General features: G+C 38.3%; 1 protein-coding gene across 13 annotated transcripts in view; it reads right to left on the bottom strand.

The window, feature by feature from the left end:
- Positions 1-22297, bottom strand: part of MBNL2 (muscleblind like splicing regulator 2) — a 154190-nt gene that overhangs the window by 30718 nt on the left and 101175 nt on the right. For 7 of the 13 annotated variants that reach the window (XM_014864873.3, XM_014864871.3, XM_014864874.3 and 4 more), the window contains 4 exons: positions 20910-21074; positions 12567-12767; positions 9517-9780; positions 2781-2934 (listed from right to left, as the gene is read on the bottom strand). In XM_014864873.3, the coding sequence (XP_014720359.1) occupies positions 2781-2934; positions 9517-9780; positions 12567-12767; positions 20910-21074 (784 nt within the window). Of the gene's footprint in view, positions 1-2780; positions 2935-3562; positions 3617-9516; positions 9781-12566; positions 12768-20909; positions 21075-22297 lie in introns of all 13 variants that reach the window. The other 6 variants (XM_014864869.3, XM_014864867.3, XM_070520047.1 and 3 more) reach the window with 1 other exon arrangement.

The following is a 22297-nucleotide window of genomic DNA, read 5'->3' as shown; positions in this document are numbered from 1 at the left end:
GCAGGGTGATAATTACATTAGCATGGTTTTGGAGAAGAATCTCATGTTTTACATAATATTTTATATTAATATCTCCACAGCCTAGAGGCAGAATTCCTAAAATCCAAATTCACATTGTGTCAATGGGAGAATTTTAGTAGCATATCAAAAACTTCACTATGAATGATCTTTCAATAAAGGGTAACCTCCAGGAGAACATAAAATGCTTTTTGTTTCATATATTACTCGTTAGAGTATTTATAGAAAAATTAGAATCTTTAAGTTTAAAAATAATGGGTCCACCATCTACCAAGTTACAAAAAATATTTTTGAACATCATCACTTAATTTGCAGAGGTTTAAAAAAACAATGAATGATTATTATCATTATCACTTTAAAATTAGGTTGAAAATGTGGTTTATGAGGGAAAAAAAAAGCCTGAAATAAACTAAAGTCAAAATAAACACTGAAATTTCTTTTATCGATTTAAGTAGGGGGAAGATTATGCTATTTTCCTTTTAATAAAATTATTTTCTCTGTCAAGATTTAAGAGAAACCTAAAAACTTCTTAGAAGTTGAAATACGGTTCCGGAGCACAAGATCCACGTTTGTTCACTATGGTATTTATATCATGTTACAGATGGAAACCCTTCTAATTCACAGAATTAAGTGGGCTAGAACCCACTTTTCTGCTCCCACAGCCTGCTCAATTGAGGGTGGCCGGACACACTAGAACAGTTCTTAAAGAATCCAGCAGAGGGCGGAAGTGCACAACCACAGCAGCCAGTACAGCCTATCGGTCCTCAGCACAAAGCATTTCATCAACAATAATTAGATCATTGCATAAGGGATATGATTCGTTCTTGCTTTGGAAGTCGTAGTAGTTTCCAGGTGAAATACTTTAAAATGAGGATTCTTTCAGTGATTTAACAAATGAGTCAATATTGGATTGAAGTGTTAAACATGAGTTAGAGGGCTTCCGTTGTTTGCAGGACTTAGCCCCAGACTTCCATGAGCATCCCCAGGAAATGCCCAGGGAGTGGCATTATTATCCAGTCTTCAGAAACAGACTTGTCCTTTTATGTTTTCCCCTCAGTATATTCTTCCCTAATTTTTTTCTCAAAATATCTAGTCTGATGAGGTCTATAAAATAAGACACTTGTAGAAATCACACAGGACCTTGAGGAAAGTTCACCTTCCAGTCATTACTTTACAAACATGTGATATCAAGTGGATTACAAGTACAAATACTGCTGTGCTATAACTGCACTGAAATGTCACTAATTAAGGTTGGAATAGGGCAAGAGTGAAGCCCTAATAAGTACTGACTTAGAGACTCACTCTACAGGTCTATGAGTCTATTTAAGAGAAGACCAGAACTAAAATAAGAAAACTGAATACTAAGAACCATTTTACTTATGTAACTTATATTTTTACTACAATAAATATTATTAAAAGGTTAATAACTCATTTCAAAGTGTAGATTTTATACAAAGAATACCACAGAAATATTTATTCAGCTCCCTCCTATGTTAACTCCTGATATGCTCCAGATTTAAGGAAATGGATAATAAACCCGAAAGTCCAACAGGGTGGATTAGGATCAACAAACTCTTTTTGATAAAATTGTTATTCATCTATAATTACCTTCAAGTCACTAGCATGGGGATGAAAATTCTGATTTCGAAACTAAGAACTCAAAGGACAATCTTCTCACTAAGGCCTGAGTCTTTCTCTATTTTTTGGACACTCTAGCAAATTTTATTTATTTTGAGAATATTATCCCTGCTTCTAACACAGACAAAAAGGTCAAAACCACAGTCAGTTGATGATGACTCTTTGTGTTCGTGTATGGTGTAAGTATGTAGGTCTGTGGTCAGGGAGGTGGGTCAATGCGGGAGGGTGGACATACATTGTACTTTTGCTCCTTCCCTTTTATCTGACGTTTATGCCAAGTTCTAAAGGAGAGCTCTGTGGCCTCCACATAAGGAGGCCAGGTGGTGTCATGTCATGCAAATTGGACTGGTCACACGGAAGCTAGGTTCTAGGTCTTTTTCTCGTTTGTTGTGCCACCTTGGGAAGTCACTTCACTTTTAGGGGGCCTCAGTTTTCTCATCTGTAAAACAATCAACTAGATGAGGGGATTGCTAAGAACCCTTTAAACTTCAAGATCTATGATTACTATAATTCATCTCTTAGTGGAATGATAGAGTTAATGCACCGTAGCACCTAATATTATCAGGCATTGGCTTAGAAACCAAGGATAAGAGCTCTATATATTTGTGAACTTGGTGGAAGTTGAGAAGGATGGCGAAAGAGAGAGAATGGATGTAAAAATATGAGTAGAGGATTGCTTTAATTTGAATAGCCTCGTTTTTTTAGTGCTCTGAATAGGAATAGAAAAAAAGGTTAGTATTTACTGGAATTGCTATTTTTAGGTCATTCAGGGTTAATGACAAATTTCAATCGTCACACATAAAAGGTCTTATTTACATAAACAATTTTACACAGCATGTGTAAATATAAGAAACCAAAAGACCTAACTGCTATTTGCTACTCACGGGTTCAATCTGTCACTTAACTCTATAAAATATTTGGCTTTAGAATCCTAACAGTCTTTAGCTATCATTCCAAGCAATGTAAATATATCTAGATAGCTGGGACAATGATGAGTTTCAGGCTGTATTTACTGTACCTTTGAAAGCAAACTAGATGCCACCAAACAGCTTAAAGGAATGAGAAGGAAGCACATGACCGGAAGGGCACACGGACACAGGACTTGGAACTGTCAGGGCACGTACCTGTTGGAATAAACGCTGTGTGCTGCTGCAACTGTGCACTGGTTAGAGCCTGCTGGTAGTGCAAGACGCTGGGATTAAAGACCGTGCTGGCACCATTGCTTTTTTCAAGTGCTTGTCTCTTTGGTAAAGGATGAAGAGCACCAGGAGGAAAGGCCTAGAAGGGAAGAATTGGATAAGATATGTATAACTCAAAGTAAACACACCTCCAGTGTCCACAGAGATCATCAATTGCAACATTCTTTTTAAAAATGACAGCTAAGGAGATGCCTCTGCCATGCACCTTAATTTAAACAGCGGCAATGTCGAATGGGTGAGAATTTGTTATTGAGAGCGAAAGCATGATTTCTGTAACCAAAAACGGTAGCATCTCAACTAAGGAAAAGAAAAACTATCAAGCAACAACAAAAAAATGGCTTCAGCTTTTAAAATGAATTAAACTATTCTAAGGGGGGAAAGAAGCATTTGTGTTATTATTAATACCTATTCTTCTCTTTAACTAAATGGCAATTTCTTGAATTTAAAGGTTAATAAGAATTATAATGAGCATTTTCCAAACCAAGTAATTTAAATTTGCTTCACTCTTTTGGAAAAGGTATTAAAATTTGTTAGAATTAATTTATTTCACATATTACATATGAAAATGAGATGGCTAAACACCTTATTGAATTTTTTCATTAATTAATAATAATGATTGTTTGCAACCAATATTTTATAAGTAATACAAATCTCAGATGGTTCTCTGAAAAGCTACATGCAAAGCGAAAGGTGAAAGGTCAAAGTACCAGGTCTACAGATGCTTCGAGAGGTCGCTTCATTGCTTTGGCAGTCGACTGAGTCTTTTAATAACAGGCAGCGAGCACATGATGGCAGTGGGCCAATGGGATTCAAGCGAATTAACATACAGGTAAACAGCAAGCAGAGGTGCATCATGGGAACGGCATTGCATTGTGGATAGGTGAGAAGGAAAAAAATATTCTGAATGCAATATACAACGTACAAAACACTAGGCATGCACAACAACAAAAATGTTCTCTAAAGAAATGAATATTACACCTTAAATTAGTATTGAAGCAAAAATGCATCTACTATACCTTAGTTAAAGCATATAGGAGAGTAAAATATAGACGTTTGAAATTCAGGAAAGTTAATCAAAACAGCAGCTTGCATACACACCATAAGCATTTTTTATATTGCTTCAGAAAAAAATGCAAAACTTTTCAGGGCCATAGGATTAAAGAATTTCTGATAAGTTAGTTTTCAAATATAAAATAATGAATGCAGTAAGTATAAGATCCAAGTCAAAAAGAAGACATCTTTAACTTTTATAAAAATAATTTTTAAGGAGGATCTAGCCTAACAAAATGAAGTGGCAAACTGAGACAAAAAATTCAGGCAAAAAAATATTCAAACACAAGATTATTTAGGCAAAACTGTCTGGGTTTGGATCTTAATTTTTTGTCTGAATCATGTGGATAATTGTCTCAATTCTTCTCTTCACTCTGCTAGCATGGATCTGGCCATGTGGAATAAGCTTCCAAATTTAACAAGTTTTGAATTTGAATAGTAAGGTTCTCAAATTTCCTACTTTTATTCCATCGTGCTGTTTCTAATGACTAACTTATCATCCATTCTATGTTTTCCAGTACATTGGAAATTATAATTCAATTTATCTCAAACAACTTACCAGATTACACTAAGAAAATACCCTTTAAAAAGGTATTTAGCGTTCTCAGGTATCAAAATAATTAATATTTAATAATTCTATTTCTACTTTTAGCTATGATCAGTGACCAACCCAGTTAATGAGATGTGGAACTCTTGGCTAGAACAAGTACAACAGCTAAAAATAGCAAACAGCTAAAAAATAGCAAAGAACTGCTTGAATTTTAGAAGTAAAATAGTATCTTTAACTTATAATCATACTTTTGGGAAGATAGTTTCACTTAAACAGCTGAAATAATAACAATTATTGATTTTTTTAGACCACAATGAAAAAATTTTCCTGTTCCTTGATAACTGTTGTAAAAAAATCTAAAAATTCTATGATGGAATTCTGTGAAAATAAAGAAATTCAAAGGAATAGCTCCAATGCAAATAAAAAATGAAATACCCCTTTTCTATGTTAGCACAATAGGTAAATCCCTAAGGTTTGTATAATAAAAACAAAATGTTATATTCTAAAGTTTTGAGTTAGATCTCTGGCATATGAAATAAAATGGGATAGTACTAAACCCTCAAAGTGGGAAACAATGATATTTTCCTTGTCAAATAAAGGTTGTTCATTGTCATTTGATGATTCAGGATTAAAAGTATAGAGATGATAGGAGATAAAGAGCTATGGGAGGAAAGAGACTACAAATAAAGTTGAAAGGACTATAGGTGAGAAGAGATTTAGAATGGCCAATGGAGATGTTTTGGAAGGCAGTCTTGAAAGAGGCCATCAAATAATATGAAGTCATTCTTCTGAAAGTAGCATTGTGAACATTTTTAAAAAACTAACAAGCTCCACAATAAGAAAGCTGCTTTGTACTGGCTATTCTTTCCTCAACTGTAAGCTCACCATTATGTAACTTCCATGACATCACTTTTGTTTAAAATCTTTCATTCCTCTATAGTTTTACATTGCTAAATAGTGCATTTTTTTGAGCTTAAATTAACCTGTGCTAACTATATAAGGTGACATAGCCTACTCTCATGGAGCAGACTGAGAACATTAACTGGATAAACGCAAAATCACTGTGGCCTCAACCTTCTGGACTTGATTCTTCCCTTCACTTTCACAGTCCTTGGCAGTTATGGAACAAATCCACTATTGGGTTGATCTTTTCTGATATGCTAACTAGAAGAGTGATTATGTCTCCAAAGCCTGGTATTTATGGACAAAATTTTGATTTAACAAAGCATCACTTAATGAAGTCTCCAGGTAGAAAAAGAAATATTAAATATTTCTCCCTAGGATAATCACCTGGAAGGTTAATGTTCTCTTTTTTCTGATCTTAGTTTGATGAAACAATTTACACAGAAATTATAATAATCTAGGACTGTAAAGAAAAGAGCTCTAAACTGAACTGGACAGCAGCAGCATCTCCCTTTTCCCACTCCATATTGTGGGTTATCTTTACTAGATGCAAATATATTGTCTTTTCAGGGAAACACTAAGGTCTTGGAGGATTGAGTATACATATTAATAACTTGCACACCTCACACTTTGAGGCACATGTGTAGAATGTATTAAAAAAATCTGTATGGATGAATAATCATAATATGGCTTTGTAGTACACAGATGTTCTGTTTTAGAGGACATTATTTGAGTGCTGGCACATGTTTACCTATCTTGAAAGATCTTCAGGCTTAGAAAAAAACCTTAGAGAACGCCAAGCCTGCTGTGTCTCAGGAGCTTCCTTAGGCGTTACAGGCAAACCCAAATTCTGAGGAATCAGGAGACCCTGATGACCATAATTAGAGCTGCCTCTTGAACCGGGAAGAAAAGGATGTGGACAGGGAGGGTGGAATTCAAGGTTCCTGCACATGTTTTCTGGAACAATTAAAACTTATCTAGCTGATGGCAGCTGGTCCTGTTTTTTTTTTTTTTTTTACAAAATAGGTATCTCCTTGTGTCTCCCCATTTTGGTGTGTGTGAAGAAAGACTGCTTTCTTGAAGATCAGATACCCTTTGTGTTAAAATTACCAAAGAGAACCTCTTTCTGGCTTATTTTCACATTTTAAAAATTCTGGTGAGGTTGATGCTCGTGTTTTAAGAAGTACTGTAGAACAGTAAGGCTCTAAAGGAAATAAATGTCTCTTTTTCTGGAATCAAAGCTTTAAATTCATTTGCAAGTTCCAATTAATCAAAACAAGGGGAAATCTCCAAACAATAATAAAAAGTATATGGCAGAAATTCTTGGTGTTCAGATATGGAAGCCAGGTGAATGGAAGACTAATATATTCTGACTGCAGTCATCCCCCCACTTGTTTTTTTAAATAAAGAAATAATAGTTTTGCTTCAGTGTACTGAGTAATCTTGCTACTAGAGGAAGAACACTTTGACTTCATCTAACTGCACCTAAGCCCTGGTTTCAAATGAGCCTCTCACTTCAACTAAAAAGACATTACAGATTCAGTCATTTTCATGTCATTGTCAGAAAGAAGCTGGCTTTTGTTCTGAAACTACATTCCTTTGGGTTGTCTTTGACGATGCTGCAAGATCCCCTGAAATATCAGAACTCCAAATTTGGGCACAGTGTACCAATCCAGGAAACTATGGTAACTAAATGTACCGACATCCACTGCAGTAACCTCTAAGCATCCTGATGAGTATGATGTGCAAATGCGCAGAAGGGCACAAAGAAGAGTACAGTCTCAATTTAAAGATATCAGGCTGAAGAATGACCTGTTTATGTAAATGGCCATTTCTTCTCTTATCCTCATCAACGCAGGTCATCTACCATTGACATATATGAGGTGCATTTTTCCTTCGATGACTGAAATATATACTGATTGCAGATGTTAGAACTGGTACTTCTAGGAAACAGGCAGATAAAAATCAGGGCTCAGATAAAGTCAGGGCTCAGCCCTAAGGTCACTGTTAGTACCGATGGTTTGTTGTATTAACAGGTATTTGAGGTACAGGGACTAATTTTTTATATTCCCAGAACCTCATCTCATACCCTAGTGGCAAGATGGCTATTGTGACCCAGGCTGAGCCAATCATAGCATGCTCTTATTCTGACCATAAGGACAGCCACCAAAATGACCCTTAACTGTTTTTTTTCTAATTAGAGTTGGTGTAGAAGATACTGTTTTCTCTCTTGTCAAAAGATGTAAGAATGTGTCCTGATAGGTGTCCAAAGCCATGGTCAGTATCGTACAGAGAAGCTGGTTTTAAAGAATGGAGCTGATATGTACCAAGAGAAGCAGAAAATGAAAAAAACCTGCTGTTTCTCAAGTTTCTGGATCCAGGCACCCCTGAGCCCTATTTTACCTCTACTCTCTTTGGAAGACATTGCATGATTTAATCAAGTCCAAATTTTTCATTTAAGCTACTCCAGTTGGGTTTTTTCTTGCAACCAGAGTCCTGACTAGCCTTGGAGATATTCTCAATACCTAGTTATGACTTATAATACTAGTTCAGTAGAAAAACGTGTTCTTTGTTCCCAACAGTCAATGTACCAGTTAGGATAAATTGAGGCTGACCTAAATGATTATGATGAAAAAATTTTACTTCTCATGGGAGAAGATCTTCAGTAAGTAGATGGTAAGATGGATTTCATACTGGAGAAATGCATAAAAGACCACATTTGCTCTCTAAAAGAATTCCTTTTTCATTTTTTTTAGTTTTTTTTTTTTTTTTTTGGTGAGGAAGATTGACCTTGAGCTAACATCTGTGCCAATCTTCCTCTATTTTATGTGGGATGCCGCCACAGTGTGGCTTGACAAGCAGTGCCAGATCCCCTCCTGGGATCTGAACCTGAGAACCCTGGGCCACCGAAGCGGAGCAAGGAACCTAATCACTACACCACCAGGCCAGCCCCAAGAATTCCTTTTTCATTAGCATTAAGTAACCAATTTACTCTCATCGCCCCTCCACCGCATTCTTCCCAATTATAATCAGTTTTGAAAACTACTCCTTTACTAGAACAAAAAAAGGGAGAATTTCTCTATATTGTACTCACTCTCTTACGTGGATGCAAACATCCCCACGTACATAGAAACTCACACATTCAGAAAAATCACTATGTCCAGCGACATAAGAATGAGAAGAACATGAGGAAAGGGCATGAAAGGAATCACCTGGGAGCTTCAAAAAAAGGCCACTGCCCAGGCCACACCCAGACCAATTAAGTAGGAAACTTTGGGAGAAGGGACTGATGTTAGAACCTTTCAATTCCCCTCAGGTAATTCAAAATACAGCCAAATTGGAGAGCCAGTACTCTAAGCAAGTCCTTCTCAAATGTTAATATGTATAGAAAACACCTGAGCATATTTTAAGATTTGAATTCTGATCCCAAAGGTCTGGGGTGGGGCCTGAGTGTGTGCAGCTGTAACAGGTTCCCAGGTGATGGTGACCAGGCTGCTGCTGGTCTCCAAGGGACAGTACAGTGACTCAGGCTGGGCGACAGGCCTTCTTGTTTGTTTTTAGCACCAGCCAGTACAGCTCCATTTTCATCTGTTTCCTGGCTTGATGTTCTGCATAGCATTTCATTCACGGGGAGGAAGTTCGAAGCACGGCCCTTGTGATAAGTAAAAGAAGGGGGGAAACAATAGGAATAGGCAAGAGCCAGCCACCGACTGGTCACCTGTTGCTAGCTTCTCTGCGGCCAGAGGATGGCTCTCTGAAGTGCCGCTGCTGTCTATTGCTCAGCTCAGTACTCCCGCTTTCTTTTCCACTCTCTTAAGCTCTGGTGCCCCCCTTCCTCTTCATCCCTAGGCCCCTGAGCCCCACTCTCAGGAAGAGCCCACACTGGTCCAGTCCAGTCTCAGAGGAGAACGGGACCGGGCAGGTCGCTCGCCCATCGCCTGCGCCAGAGGGATTTACTTATTGTGCTGAAGAAGGGAAGGAGGGGAAAACAAAACAAAACAAAAAGGGGGAAACAACGGAACTTAGGCAGCAGAGCAGCAGGAATAGCAGCCTTCCCTATTTCCCCACTGGTCTGGAGAGCACACGTGTGAAGTCGCGGCTGCGCGGAGCGCGCGGCTCCCGAGCTCGCAAGGTGCGCGGCGGGCGCGCCCCACTTACCATGACTGTGGCCGCGGCCGCGGCTGCCTGGGCGGCCACCGCGGCTTGGTTGGCTTGGTGCTGCGCAGCTTTGATTTTGGCCTGCAAGTGTGCAGGAGGGTGAAAATATTTGCATTTCTCCCTCATGCAACGCCCCTTTATGTAATCCATACAAACGGTTACGGTGTTGTCATTTGTGTCGATCATGGTGCTGTCTGCGGGGTGTGCAAAGCGGCAGTCGGTCTCTCCCCGGGCACAGTTTCCTCGTTGGAACTCCCTGCATACCTAGGACACAGAGGGGAGAAGAGCAGACGATGCAGAAGAAAGCCTGATGGCCGCCGGAAACTCTACCTCTGCAAGCGCAGCCATTTACGTTAAAAAAAAAAATAATAATAATGCTTTTCCTTTCTTTTAAATGGTGGCTTTTGTGCTATTTACAATAAAAATTTGATTATCCAGAACTCAAGTGACCAGAATCGCTGACAAGCTAATTTGAGTTTTGCTTCACCCTGTTTCCTGGAGTGAGAATCTATATTGAGAAAATAACTCAAAATCTGCAGTTTAGCGAAAATAACAAAGAAAAATCAACAAAGCCTCCATTGTCTCCGGGTATACACACACACACACACACACACATATATACATATATACATGTATACATACCCGGAGACAATTATATTTTGTATATATTATAACTTGGAGATTATATATATAACTACTTGTATACATAATTTGGACTTCTATATATATCCAAATCTTCCCCTACCGTGAAAACTCTGGGACGCTATAGGTTTTTTGCATGGGGGGATAATTTCACTTTAAATCAAGCCACCAGGTCACAGCTGTACAGCTCCAAAGAAGAATCAGGGGAAATGACAAACTTATTCGTCCTCTCTGAGAATGGGAAGTGGGGGTGGGGTGAATCTGAATACTCCACTTTTCCCCGAGGTCTCCCCTGCTCTACAAAGATAACTTATGCTTACAATCATAAATCAGAAAAACTACAATATCTCAGACTCCAAAACTTTAAGATCACTATATTATTTTTGCCAGCACAGAAAGAAAACAAAAAAAAAAAGATGAAAAGTAGAGAAGCATGGGAAGAGATAAAGGGAAAGAAAGAAACGGAGACAAGTAGAATAGAGTTTGAGGTGTTGATGTGTTGTTTCTTTTTTATTCCTTAATCCTTAGTTATCCTGAAATCTAAAGTAACTAGAATATTCCATCCTCTGAGAATTATGGTGGATCAGGAGTTTACTGTATAAAGAAAGTTTTCTTGAGAATTTAAAAGGTGGATTCTTAATTCTGCATTGAATATTGATAACATGAATAACATATATACATAATATTTATATTTATAAAATCATTAGCTGAGAAGAATAACTAGTTAAATTTAAGTTATTTTCCTTTTAGGCTCCAGTTCCAAAGTCGATATGTTTAAGTGGTGGTCCACATCTTGATCATCAGTGTTGTTATATGAAGGGCCACTGACATGACATTCAAGCCTTGTGAAAGTCAAACGCACTTGGGAAATACAGTTTCACTGACCAGTGGCCAAGTGAGTTTGAAGGGTAAACAGAAAAATCACAAAATTGTTAATTGTTTCTTCCTACTGTGTATATTAGCCAACATCCTTTCTTTAGTTCATAAAATGTGCAAAATAAAAATTACTAAGGTGTTCCCACAGATTCTGAGTGAGCCTTCCTCTGTAGATGGAATGACTCCAGTCTGAGACTGCATCAGAGGTGCAGACCAGCCATCAAGCATTTACGAAGGGTCTCTTTTGCAGCCGCCTTCATTCCTGGTTTGAGGTGAACTGAAAGCTGCTCTGCTAAAGTCATCATGAATCATTTTTATGTGTGTCTTTGTCTACCAGTCCTGTTGGGAAGGACAATTTGTTCCCAACTTGGCTGATTTAATTTGTTTTCTAAACCACAGTCACGTACTGAACACTAAAGCTCCATGGGTCCAGCAGGTGGAGCCCCAAACACTTTTCCAGTTCCATGAAAAGTCTGTTCAATATTCACAGGGACAATCTAGATCAAAACACTAGCGAGGTTATTGCCACTTCATAAACTCCAGATTGAAACTGATACCAGGCAGCAACATTTTATTACCCTCAAGGTTTATTGGATAAATATTTAAACAAATGTACATTGAGAGAACATTCTTGAATGATCCAACATTAAAGCTCATTGTACATCCTAATGATACATATATCACCTAAGAACTTTAATCGGTAGCAGAATTAAAGGAGATCTTTAAAAACTCTATCAGAACCTTTACACATCCATATAAAATGCTCTGTTAAATAGTATAGGATATAATAGTGAAGGTAAATGGATGAATCCTCTAACTTTGATTAAAGAGAAATTTCACCCAGTAAAGTACAGGTGGGTTGGCTTGACTCATGACTTAAGAACCTGTTTTATGAATATATGAACTTGTTTTCTTGACTTTTATAGAACACTCGAATTTAAGTTAAAGAAAATATCTCAGTCAATAACTAAATTTGCCCAGCCTCAAGTTCCCCCTGTTTACCAAGAACACAGCCAAGGCTGATATTCTGGAACATGCTAGAACAGCCATACTAGTTCTTAAAATACTGAAATATGGTCATACCAATTGATCAATAGTCATAGTCCTACTTACTCCCACCCCTGTCCCTGAGTGTCCCCCATTGCCCTGGCTTTTGCTCCTGTCTTGCCCATTCCTATACCTGGCTGGGATCTAGCAAAGGTTAATGGCTGGCACAGCTGGAGGCCTTTGGGAACCATCTCTGTAGGCTGCATAGTGATTGATTCAGTGTTCTACTGGTTGTTAAATAATTTGCCCTGAACATACATTCCATGCAGCTGATTTTGTTTGTATTAAACATTCTTTTCTCACAAATTTCCTTTAAAGTTTGCCTTAAATTCTAACCATAGAATTATGAATGCATGGCTTTTAGATGAATCTGTGTGTGTGTGGCTGTTTTGCAAGACTGAAAAATCTCACAAGCATACACTTACATAGAAGTATGCACACTTCTACCACAAATGCATCTCAAACCACAAATATAATTGAAGTACCTCCAGTTTGTCAGTCCTGAGAAGTTTCTGAGTTGCAGTTGAGCCCGGGACAGTGACTGGTGGACTTCCGGGAACAATAACAGGTGTGGTGGGTAGAATTTCCGTTGGGACTAACCCAACTCCAGGGGTTACAGGTGCTAAGTAAGGAGCAAAGCTAATCGCCGTGTTTGTCCCTATTGCGGGACCTACAGGAAAAGTGGGCTGTTAAAGGAAGATAACACAGGACAAAGATTTCTTTAGAATAAAACTTTAAAAAAATCACCAGCAAGTGTCATTTGAACAAAATGTATTCATCGTATACAAGACTCTTTGTGTTAGTTGCATAAATCAATGCTGAACTGCGAAAGTTCATTAAACTTCTCTGCTTTGTTTTGCTTAATAAAAATGAAATCCATATAGACCCTCTCTTCCCAAAACCATACAGAAACATGGAAGAACATCATAGAAATCTAATTACAGAAAATAGGTTAAAGTTTTATTCCCATGAAAGTATTCTCACGAAAAGAAAATAATAATTGTCACTCTAATTGCTCATCATTCCAAAGTATTGAACGTTATAACAATAAGGTAGTAAAATCTATGGAATACTGACTCATAATCTTTGATTTCTTCTACATGTCTCTCTAAGGGAGAGGAATAATGAAAAACCTTGATTATAGCCTGATTTTCAAGTTGACCAAGTTTACACATTCTTGACAAGTGGGGATTATTTGGGATTTTTATTTTGCTCAGATTTACCAGTATGCTCCCGCATTCTATCATTAGCATGTATATTCCTAAAATTCATATGCAGTTTTCCTATAGACCTGCTGTGTCTTGCTCTGGCTCAGCTATGTCTAGATCCAACCTTCCCTTCCTGAAAGGTTGGATGGAAGAGCTTGAACTTTTCAACTGGCCAATTTCTCAATTGGCCATTAGAAGTTGGTTTGATTTCCTAGGTCACAAAATCGACATAGCGGTGACAGAGGCCCACAGTACCTTATTAAACTTCTTCTCTATCATTATACTCCTTATCTAGGGATAAGAAGAAATATGTTGATGGGATGGTTATTTTTAAAAGCTCCACCTAAAAGTATGCCTTTCAGAAAGGAAATAATGTACATTTAAGAGAACAACAAACTTTGCTTTGCTTTTAAAGAACCAATATTAAAAATTTAAGATGCTAGAAAAAGATTTTTCTTAGAATAAATTTTACACTGAATTGGACCTGAATGATTTTTGTTTGTTTTTTGCAGTTATTGGATGCTTTTTAACCTATTTATTTTTAGGACCAGTTTGCAGATATTTGAAAACACATGTTAATGCAATTTTCTTATACCGAACTATGCTGTTGGCCATGTCATGCTACTTCTGTATTTATACATTGTGAGTAACATTCTTGTTGTCTATTTTTGGCTCTGAATGAGTTGTTGAACATATGGGAAAAATAATCTATGTTTATTAAACAATTTTTTGTTGACAGCAATAAAAGAAAAATATCTCTTACAAATGATCATGTTAGAGAACAGTGAATTATTGATAGTTTGTGCAGGGAGTTCTTGGAGAGGCGGAGGGCTGAAAGAGGTGATTCTAATGGTCTTAGAGAGCTGTGCTGCAGCACTCCCGCTGGGGGCTCTTAGATCTTTTACGGCTCAGACTTAAAATTCACCTTGGGAGAAAGTTACAACGTGAGGTCTCAACATGGGGAATAGATGGCAGTTAAGACTTTTTTCTTCCCTGACTTTCTACAAAATTTTATATGTGTATGTTTTCCATTTTCAACCCATTGAGTCCTAATTATAGAAAGTTGTGATTTTCAGTAACTATAGCTTACTGAAAAAAGCCAAGTGATTTAAATGGTTTAAGGACTATATAATGTTAGGATTTTAAAAAATCAATTCTGAAAGGTCATAAATCACAACAGATCAGTGACTCAAAGACCCAGCTATATCAGAAATGCCTGGGGGGAATTTCATAAATAGAGATATCACAAATTCTGACTCAATAGGTCTAAGCAGGGGCCTTGAAATTTGCATTTTAAAAAAAATTACTACATGATCTGATGTGTGGCTCAGTTTGGGAACCACTGTCATAGGCAAGGAGTGAAAATAAATATTAAAAAACCTTCTACTAAATGTGTAATTTAACCCAGAGACTAATTATGAAAGTAAACATTTAGAGAAAAGAGCCCTGAATCTTTGGCTTTCTATAGAAGCACATATCCCAACCCTCCTCCTGTGGATCCTTTGAGGCCAGGGTCAGTATGGTGACATAAGCACAGCTTGTACCGTGACTCTCAGTAGGATGTCAGAATCTCAAAACTCATTTCCCAACACCTTTTTGGATATCAACCGATCTACTGCAATTAGCTAAATTTTGCTTTCTAAAATATAAGTAACTTGTTCATCTAATTTAATGATCTAAAATGAATGTTGCTGTTTGTTTTATTGATGACAGCTGTAAGTAATTCACAGAGAGTATTATTTAAAAGTCAAAACACAAATTTTAGACTAAGAGAGGCCTGAATTCAAATCCAGACCTCTGCCACTTATTAATTTTTATTCTGGGCAGGAAATTAACCTCTTTGAGCTTTTGTTTTCTCATCCGCAGAAGGGAAGTAAAACGACTTAGCTTAAAGAGTTGGGCTGAACAAGGTGTTGTTTCTCTCCCACTTCCCATGGTCAGAACTCAATAAATTGCAGCTATCTTTAGTAGTATAAAAATTAGTATTAATAAAGTTTTTTCCCCCAACTTATTCATTGATTCTATAACAGGAATGAAGTCAATATAGCAATGTAATAATAGAGGTATTAAATCTTATTAAATTGTAGCAAATGTTTTCTCTTTTTTGAAATAGGGGCTGGGAAAATATATATTTTCCTTCATGTGAAACTGAAAGTTAAAAGTTCATAGGCCTCATGAAGACAGATTCAATTAGATATTTTCTCTTTTTTTAATATAGTTTTTCATTGAAGTTGATTAGTAAAAAAATACAGTTATGGTAATTTTCAGAGATGGGCACTGTATTATTATTATTATTATTATTGACAGTAATACCTTACATCTGTGAAAGGTTCGGCTGCCTTCAAAGCATTCTCACACATGTTGTCTTCCTTAATCTTCTCAATATCCATGAGAAGCAAGTGTGGCAGCGAGAGTTGCACAGTCTTACAGGTGAAAGCAATTTAACGTAGAGACTAAACGGATTACTCAAGGTCAATGCTACTGAGGCAGCGTCAAGGCAAACACCCAGGACTCCTGGCTCCTAATCTGGGGCTATTTCCACTCCTCGGCACTCACTAGATTTTTTTCCAGAGAAGAGGAAAAAAACGCCAGCTGCCCTTTAAGTCTTTGGAGAGTAAAGAGAGAGCCACGGCAGGGAGCTGTGTCCCTGGATCTGCCAGGGCCTTCTACTGATAGGAGGTGTGGGGCTGCTCTGAATAGCCGTGTTGGGTGCTGCCGCCCCCAAAAAGTGGTTCTCGGGTCCTGGATTCAAATTAATCTCTGGAGGTAGAGTCTAGTCCGACAACAGCATATCCTGGTGTCTGAATTTGGTTCTTGCTGGCAGCTGAGAAAAGAGAAGGGCAGCACCTCCAAGTGATTCTGTTCCCGGAAGCACACCAGCTAGAGCTCGGGAGAAATGACTGTGTGGTTTCTGTAGAAGGGCTGTTGCCAGGCTGTCTGAGACAGGATCTATTTGATCCTTGTCATCTCTCAGCATTAACTGCAGCTAGAGAGGCCAGAGGACAAGAGCCGCAGAAAGTCTTCTGGAAGAAAATCCCTTCTGAAAAATGTTGGTCTTGCTATTTCTTCCCTCTGTACTTCACTCCACATTCCTGTGTTTCTCTCCTCAGTTTCTCACTTTCCACTTTTCTTTCTCAGGACATTACATCAGTAGATCCAGGTTCAAAGATTACACACATGCATGCACACACATGTGCATGTGTGTTCTTTGATATTTTGTAGTGGCAAGGAAGGGCCAGTGCTGGGGGGTAATGACTTAGTGGCCTGAGGTATTTTATGGCTCTAAAATCTAGTCAATTGGCTTTTTAAAATGAGAACGTGAGAGTTCATACATTTAGAAAGCTTTGACTTCAAAGGGTAGGTATTTGACACTCAAACTGAAAGGCTTAAAACATGGCATCCCTTAAGCCTCCTCGCTTTACTCCCAGAAGCATCTCTGGAGAGCAGAATACTCAATGCAAGACCTTGTCCCCAAGGACTGGATCGTTTAGGCTCTTAAATCTCTATCCTACTAAAGGCTGCCCACTTGCTTTTTGAGTGTACAGATGAAGGCTGTGTGTTTGGGGGATTGGGGGGACCGTGTGCTGGAAAGTAAAGGAAAAGAATTACTGTTATATCCTATCAGGAATTGGGGAGAGAAAAGCAGCTAGGTAGAATAAGGTGAAGGGAACTTTTCAAATATAGAGGATTTGAGATGGAAGAGTGATAAGAGGAAAGAATGGTTTGGGTTTTCATTCATTCAATAAATACTTATTGGTACAGACATGGTGCCAAAACACTGTGTGTGCATTTGTTGAACTTAAATCCTAATTGGGAAGAACAAACATACAAATAAGATTACAATTCATTTTTATGGATAAGCAGGAATTAGGAGGCCTCGCTGATAGTGATGGGGATTTGGAGCGGGCCACAGGGGATAGATTTGGAGTCCTCATGAATAAGATGAAGTTAGCATGTGAAGAGTAGTTGGATACTTCCTTCAAGAGCAAAGGCCATGAGGCAAGAGCTTTTTGTGTTCACAGAACTGACAGTTTGGTTTGGTCTCATTGGCTACAGGAAGAGTGGCCCACAATGAGTTGGTGAGCCAGGTGGGGACCAGATCACAGAAGACATTATAGTTCGCAGTCAAGGTTACATATTTAGGCTCCAGGGAGATGGGACAGTATTGAAGGGTTTTAAGTAAGGGAGTGATATGATGTCATTTATGTGTTAAAAAGATTCCTCCGGTTGCTGTATACAGGATACATCGGAATAAGGCAAGAATGGAAGTTGAGAGGTGGCTGGCCCCGTGGCCGAGTGGTTAAGTTTGCGCGCTCCGCTGCAGGCGGCCCAGTGTTTCGTTGGTTCGAATCCTGGGCGCGGACATGGCACTGCTCATCAGACCACGCAGAGGCAGCGTCCCACATACCACAACTAGAAGAACCCACAACGAAGAATATACAACTATGTACCAGGGGGCTTTGGGGAGAAAAAGGAAATATTTTGAAAGAAAGGTAGATGATGGCTCAGATGAAAGTGCTTGGAGGTAGAGAAGTTGATGGACTCGAAGGCAGATATGACAGGACTTGCTGATGAACTGGCTGTGAGAATGTGTGTGAGAGTCTGCTTGGTTTTGGTTTGAAACTACTGGTTGCATTTACTGATATGGGAATGTAGTGAAATAAGGAATTTGGTCTTGAATATGTCAAGTTCCTGTGAGAAATTTAAAAGTGAGTCCAGTAGGAAGTTGGAAATATGAGCCTGGGGCTCAGAGGAGAGGTCTGGACTGGAAACATACATTTGGGAGTCCTCGGCTTGTAGATGATTTACAGTCAAAGGAATGGATGGGACCACGAAGGAGAGGGTAAATGGAAAGAGATGTCCAGTGCTGGGAATTTAATATATAGCAGCCTCAACATATAGTAGAGGCACATACTGAGCAAAGAAGACAGAGGAGGAAGGAGTGATCAGAGAGAAAGGAGTGTTCCACAAAGGAGAGATTGATTACATGTGTTGAATTTTGCTAAGAGGTCCAACAAATACAATGAAGGCAAAAGTGACCATTGGTTTAGCAACATGGAGGTCATTGGTGAAAGATTTCAGTGGAATGGGTTCAGAGTGGATGGGACACAGAGGAAGTGGAAAACATATTGATAGCTCTTAGATAAGTTTAGCTTAGAAGGAAACCTAAGAATGGAGTGATACTTGCTACTCTGTGTTTATCAATTTATTTGTTATAAGCAGTTTCTGCATGTATTAGTTTCTTGTGGCTGGTCTAACAAATTCCCACAAACTTAGTGGCTTAAAACAAGATTTATCCTTTCATAGTTCTGGAGGCCATAAATCTGAAATCAATTTCATTGGGCCAAAGTCAAGGTGTTGGCAAGGCCATGCTCCCTCTAGAGGGTCTAGGGAAGAATCCATTCCTTGTCTCCTCCATCTTCTGGTGGTTGCTGGCATCCCTTGGTCTGCGGTCACATCACTCCAGTCTTTGTCTCTTTGGTCACATTGCCTTTCTCCTCTTCTGTATATGTCAACTCTCCCTCTGCCTCTCTCTTATAAGGATCCCGTGATTGTTTTTAATCTTGGAGGATTTCCCCATCTCCCGTGATTGTCTTTAATCTTGGAGGATTTCCCCATCTCACGATGCCTAACTTAATCACATCTGCAAAGATTCTGTTTCCTTATAGGGTGACATTTACTGGTTCCAGGTACCTTTGAGGCCATTTTTTGGCCTACTATACTGTGTTAGGTCACTAATTCATTCCTGCGACTCTAAAGTTATGTGTTTGTAGAGTCGATGATTTTTAAGTTTATCACATTTTTTATTCTAATAGGTTTTGTGATTTTAAAACTTCCATTAAAATATTTAAATATAATATTCCTTTTTCCTAGGGTAATCATGATTATTAACTTCTAATTAATATTTGAAACAATAGATAAATATAACTTTAGAAAAAGTTCAACTAATAGTTAACAACAGGAATGGAATTTTCTTAGTAACATTGCCATTATTGAATACTAGGGTCAATCCTTATGAATTCTAAATAAATAAGAAGTGAATGATTAAAATGAGTGAGACACATAATGCAATGTTACTATGTTGACCTTGGTGGTTCTAAATTTATTCCCATAGACATTATTTAATATGTATAACTAAATTATTTTAGCATTTAGGTAATTTAATAAAATAATTTATATGCATGCATCAATAAAGAGAACCATAAATTATACATGTGTGTGGTTTTAAATAGATCCACTTAAATGCCTATGTTCAGTGTTAAATGTGTTCAGAATGCTATCGTGTTGTCCTTACATCTAGGCTAACTCCTACTCATCCTTTAGGATGCACTTATTTGGGACCTCCTCCGAGGAGCCTTTCCCCGCCTCATCCCAAATCATAATTCCCTGTGCCTGAATCTCACTTTGACCTTTCCATGAGTATGTCTACCCCCAAAAGACTGTATCTTACTTATCTTGGAGCCCCCTGCACCTGGCACTTTTTCTTACTCTGGGCAGAGCTGGTTCCTGGCTACTGTGTGCCACCATTCCTGAGCAGAAACCTTGAGATGGCAGAATTGCCAACAATCTGCCCAGATTCCATCCTCTCTTCCTGGGTCACCCCCACCCACCCCATCTCATCTCACAGACACACAATAAGAAGATTTGGCTCACTGGTAGTTATCCCTTTTAATTTAGCAGCTTTCAATAACATAGAATTTTCATACAATAATGACTGATTTTGAAACAATAGTCTTTTGTGTCTGTAGCTTTTTAAAATAGCAAATTTTGCTCACTTCACTGGCTTTGTTTTTGAAAAATTAGCTTTTTTAAAAAACATAATTCACAAATGTAAATGAAATCCACTAAAGCCAAATGCACTCCTTTCCCCCAGGGCCTCATTCCTAAAACGATTTCCAGACCTTTAAGGAAGTTCTTTCAAACACTGAGAAATCAGGGAGAAAATATTACACAATACATATTCATAGACTGAACTCCCTTAGGCATTTAATCTTGTGGTCCTTGCCACAGCTGCCACCCCCTTGCAGGCCTCTGAGAGACAGGTGGTGCAGGTGGGGAAGGTAGCCTTTTTTGGGGCTGCTGTAGGCTCCAGATGGAGCAGACTGCAGAAAGCACTGAGGTCAAGATGTCTGAGTTCTAGTCTGAGCTCCACAACTTCCTAGCTCCATGAAATTCAATCATTTAACTTCTCTGATTTCACATTTTCCTCATCCTTAAAATTATACCATTGAACTAAATAATCTATCTGCTACATTGCTAAAAATGTTTTAGGCATCAAAACCTCTTCTTTACATAGATCATCAATTCATACTCTAAATGAAAATGTAGCACTATTTCCATTCTAAGATGGTTCAAATATGGAGCTTACTGGTGAGAAAGAGTTGGAGTGACACAGACTTTCCAGATATTGATTAGAAATTGTCTTTGACTACTGTTTCCACACACATTTTTCCATTTACATAATTTTTAACACCCTATTTTCAGCATCTACTTAGCTTAAAGCTATTTGCTTTAATTTTAGCCAGAGAAAAAGTAGAAGGAGGCCATTTTAGGTCAATGTGGCATTGCTTGTACCAACACTTTAATCACCAAGCGCATCATTAGATGCAGTGTACTCACCACTGGATGAAGTGGGGTTCCTGGAAACATAAATTGCATCTGCTGGGCAAGCATCGCTGCTGCAGTTTTTTGCTGGATCAAATTGTTCCTCCCATTAATTTCTAGTTGAGTTTTTAAATGTGTTGGAGGGTGAAGATACTTGCAGTTCTCTCTTGAACAACGGCCCTGTAAAATGAACATTTTGGTTTTAGGACTGTTGTAAGTAGCTTTCGCACTCTGTTGTCAACCACCTCATAATCACTCCATATACACAAGGGCAAGGATCCCAGGTATGTATCTGTGTGTGTGTGTGTGCACACATACGCACATGTGTGTGGAATATACAACAGAGGTGGAACATACACGGAGTGAATCAGGCATTAGGTGACTATCAACCTTGCTCAAATCTGTTGAGCAGAGAAGCTTCCTGAGATTTTTTGGTTGCTGTTGTTTTTAATGGATTCTAACTCTGACAATAGACTCTAAAGAAACATGACTGCTGAGAGTAAAGTGTGGGCAGTGTGGAAGGCAATCAGAGGAGCATATTTATTGTGACTTATCAAAAGGAGGCTTTGAACTTGCTATTCCTTGATTTGTGCATCCTGAAGTGATGACAAAAACGAATAATTATGTGGTAAATTTGTGCAGTGGGGATAGTAGTAAGAACTTCTTGAAATTTGTATTTGGATTGGCTGAAAACATCCCTAATTCAACCTATCAAAGAAGAGGCATTGGTAGTATAGGAGTGGACATTCCTTAGTAATAGATGCATAGGTGAAATTTCCGGACATAAACTCAGATAATCACCTGCAACTGACTAGTTTGCTACATAAAAGCTGCTACCCATGTTCCTGCCCCACTCCCATGACATTTTTATCAAATTTAATGTCTTGATATGACATAGAGGAGAGCATTTATGGCTTAGGTAATATTTGGATGTTAAAGTTGGTAAAGTGAAAAAAAGTTAATTAGGTGACAGGTGTGCATAAAACTAGTCTCAAAGAGTAATTGCAAATGGTAGTGTTTATACTGAATTCCCAAGTTTTCAAAACTACCACTTGAGAGAATCATATTGATGCATGAATTATGCTATTTCTGGAGAAAGAACAGCAAACTGTGTTAACCAGTATGAGTATTATCATTCCCTAAAGAATTAATCTATTTGCAACCAGGAAAAGAGAATATGAGTTTGTTTACCAGATATAAAAATGATTTTAAAAAGCAAGCTTGGTGGATCAGTGGAAATAAATTTGTTTATAGTCATCCTAATTCTAAACATCTGGAGTTCTCACTCTGCCTCCTGCTAATTTCAGCTGCACTTTTGGCAGCAGAGGCTCCCTCTCTAGAGTGTGAATCTTCCACCCCCGCCACGGAGAAGGGCAGCTGTTGGTCCAGCCTTAGTCCTGGTG

The sequence above is a fragment of the Equus asinus genome, chromosome 11 (genome assembly GCF_041296235.1).
Source record: "Equus asinus isolate D_3611 breed Donkey chromosome 11, EquAss-T2T_v2, whole genome shotgun sequence".
Classification (NCBI taxonomy): domain Eukaryota; kingdom Metazoa; phylum Chordata; class Mammalia; order Perissodactyla; family Equidae; genus Equus; species Equus asinus.
This window is presented reverse-complemented; position numbering and strand designations above follow the sequence as displayed.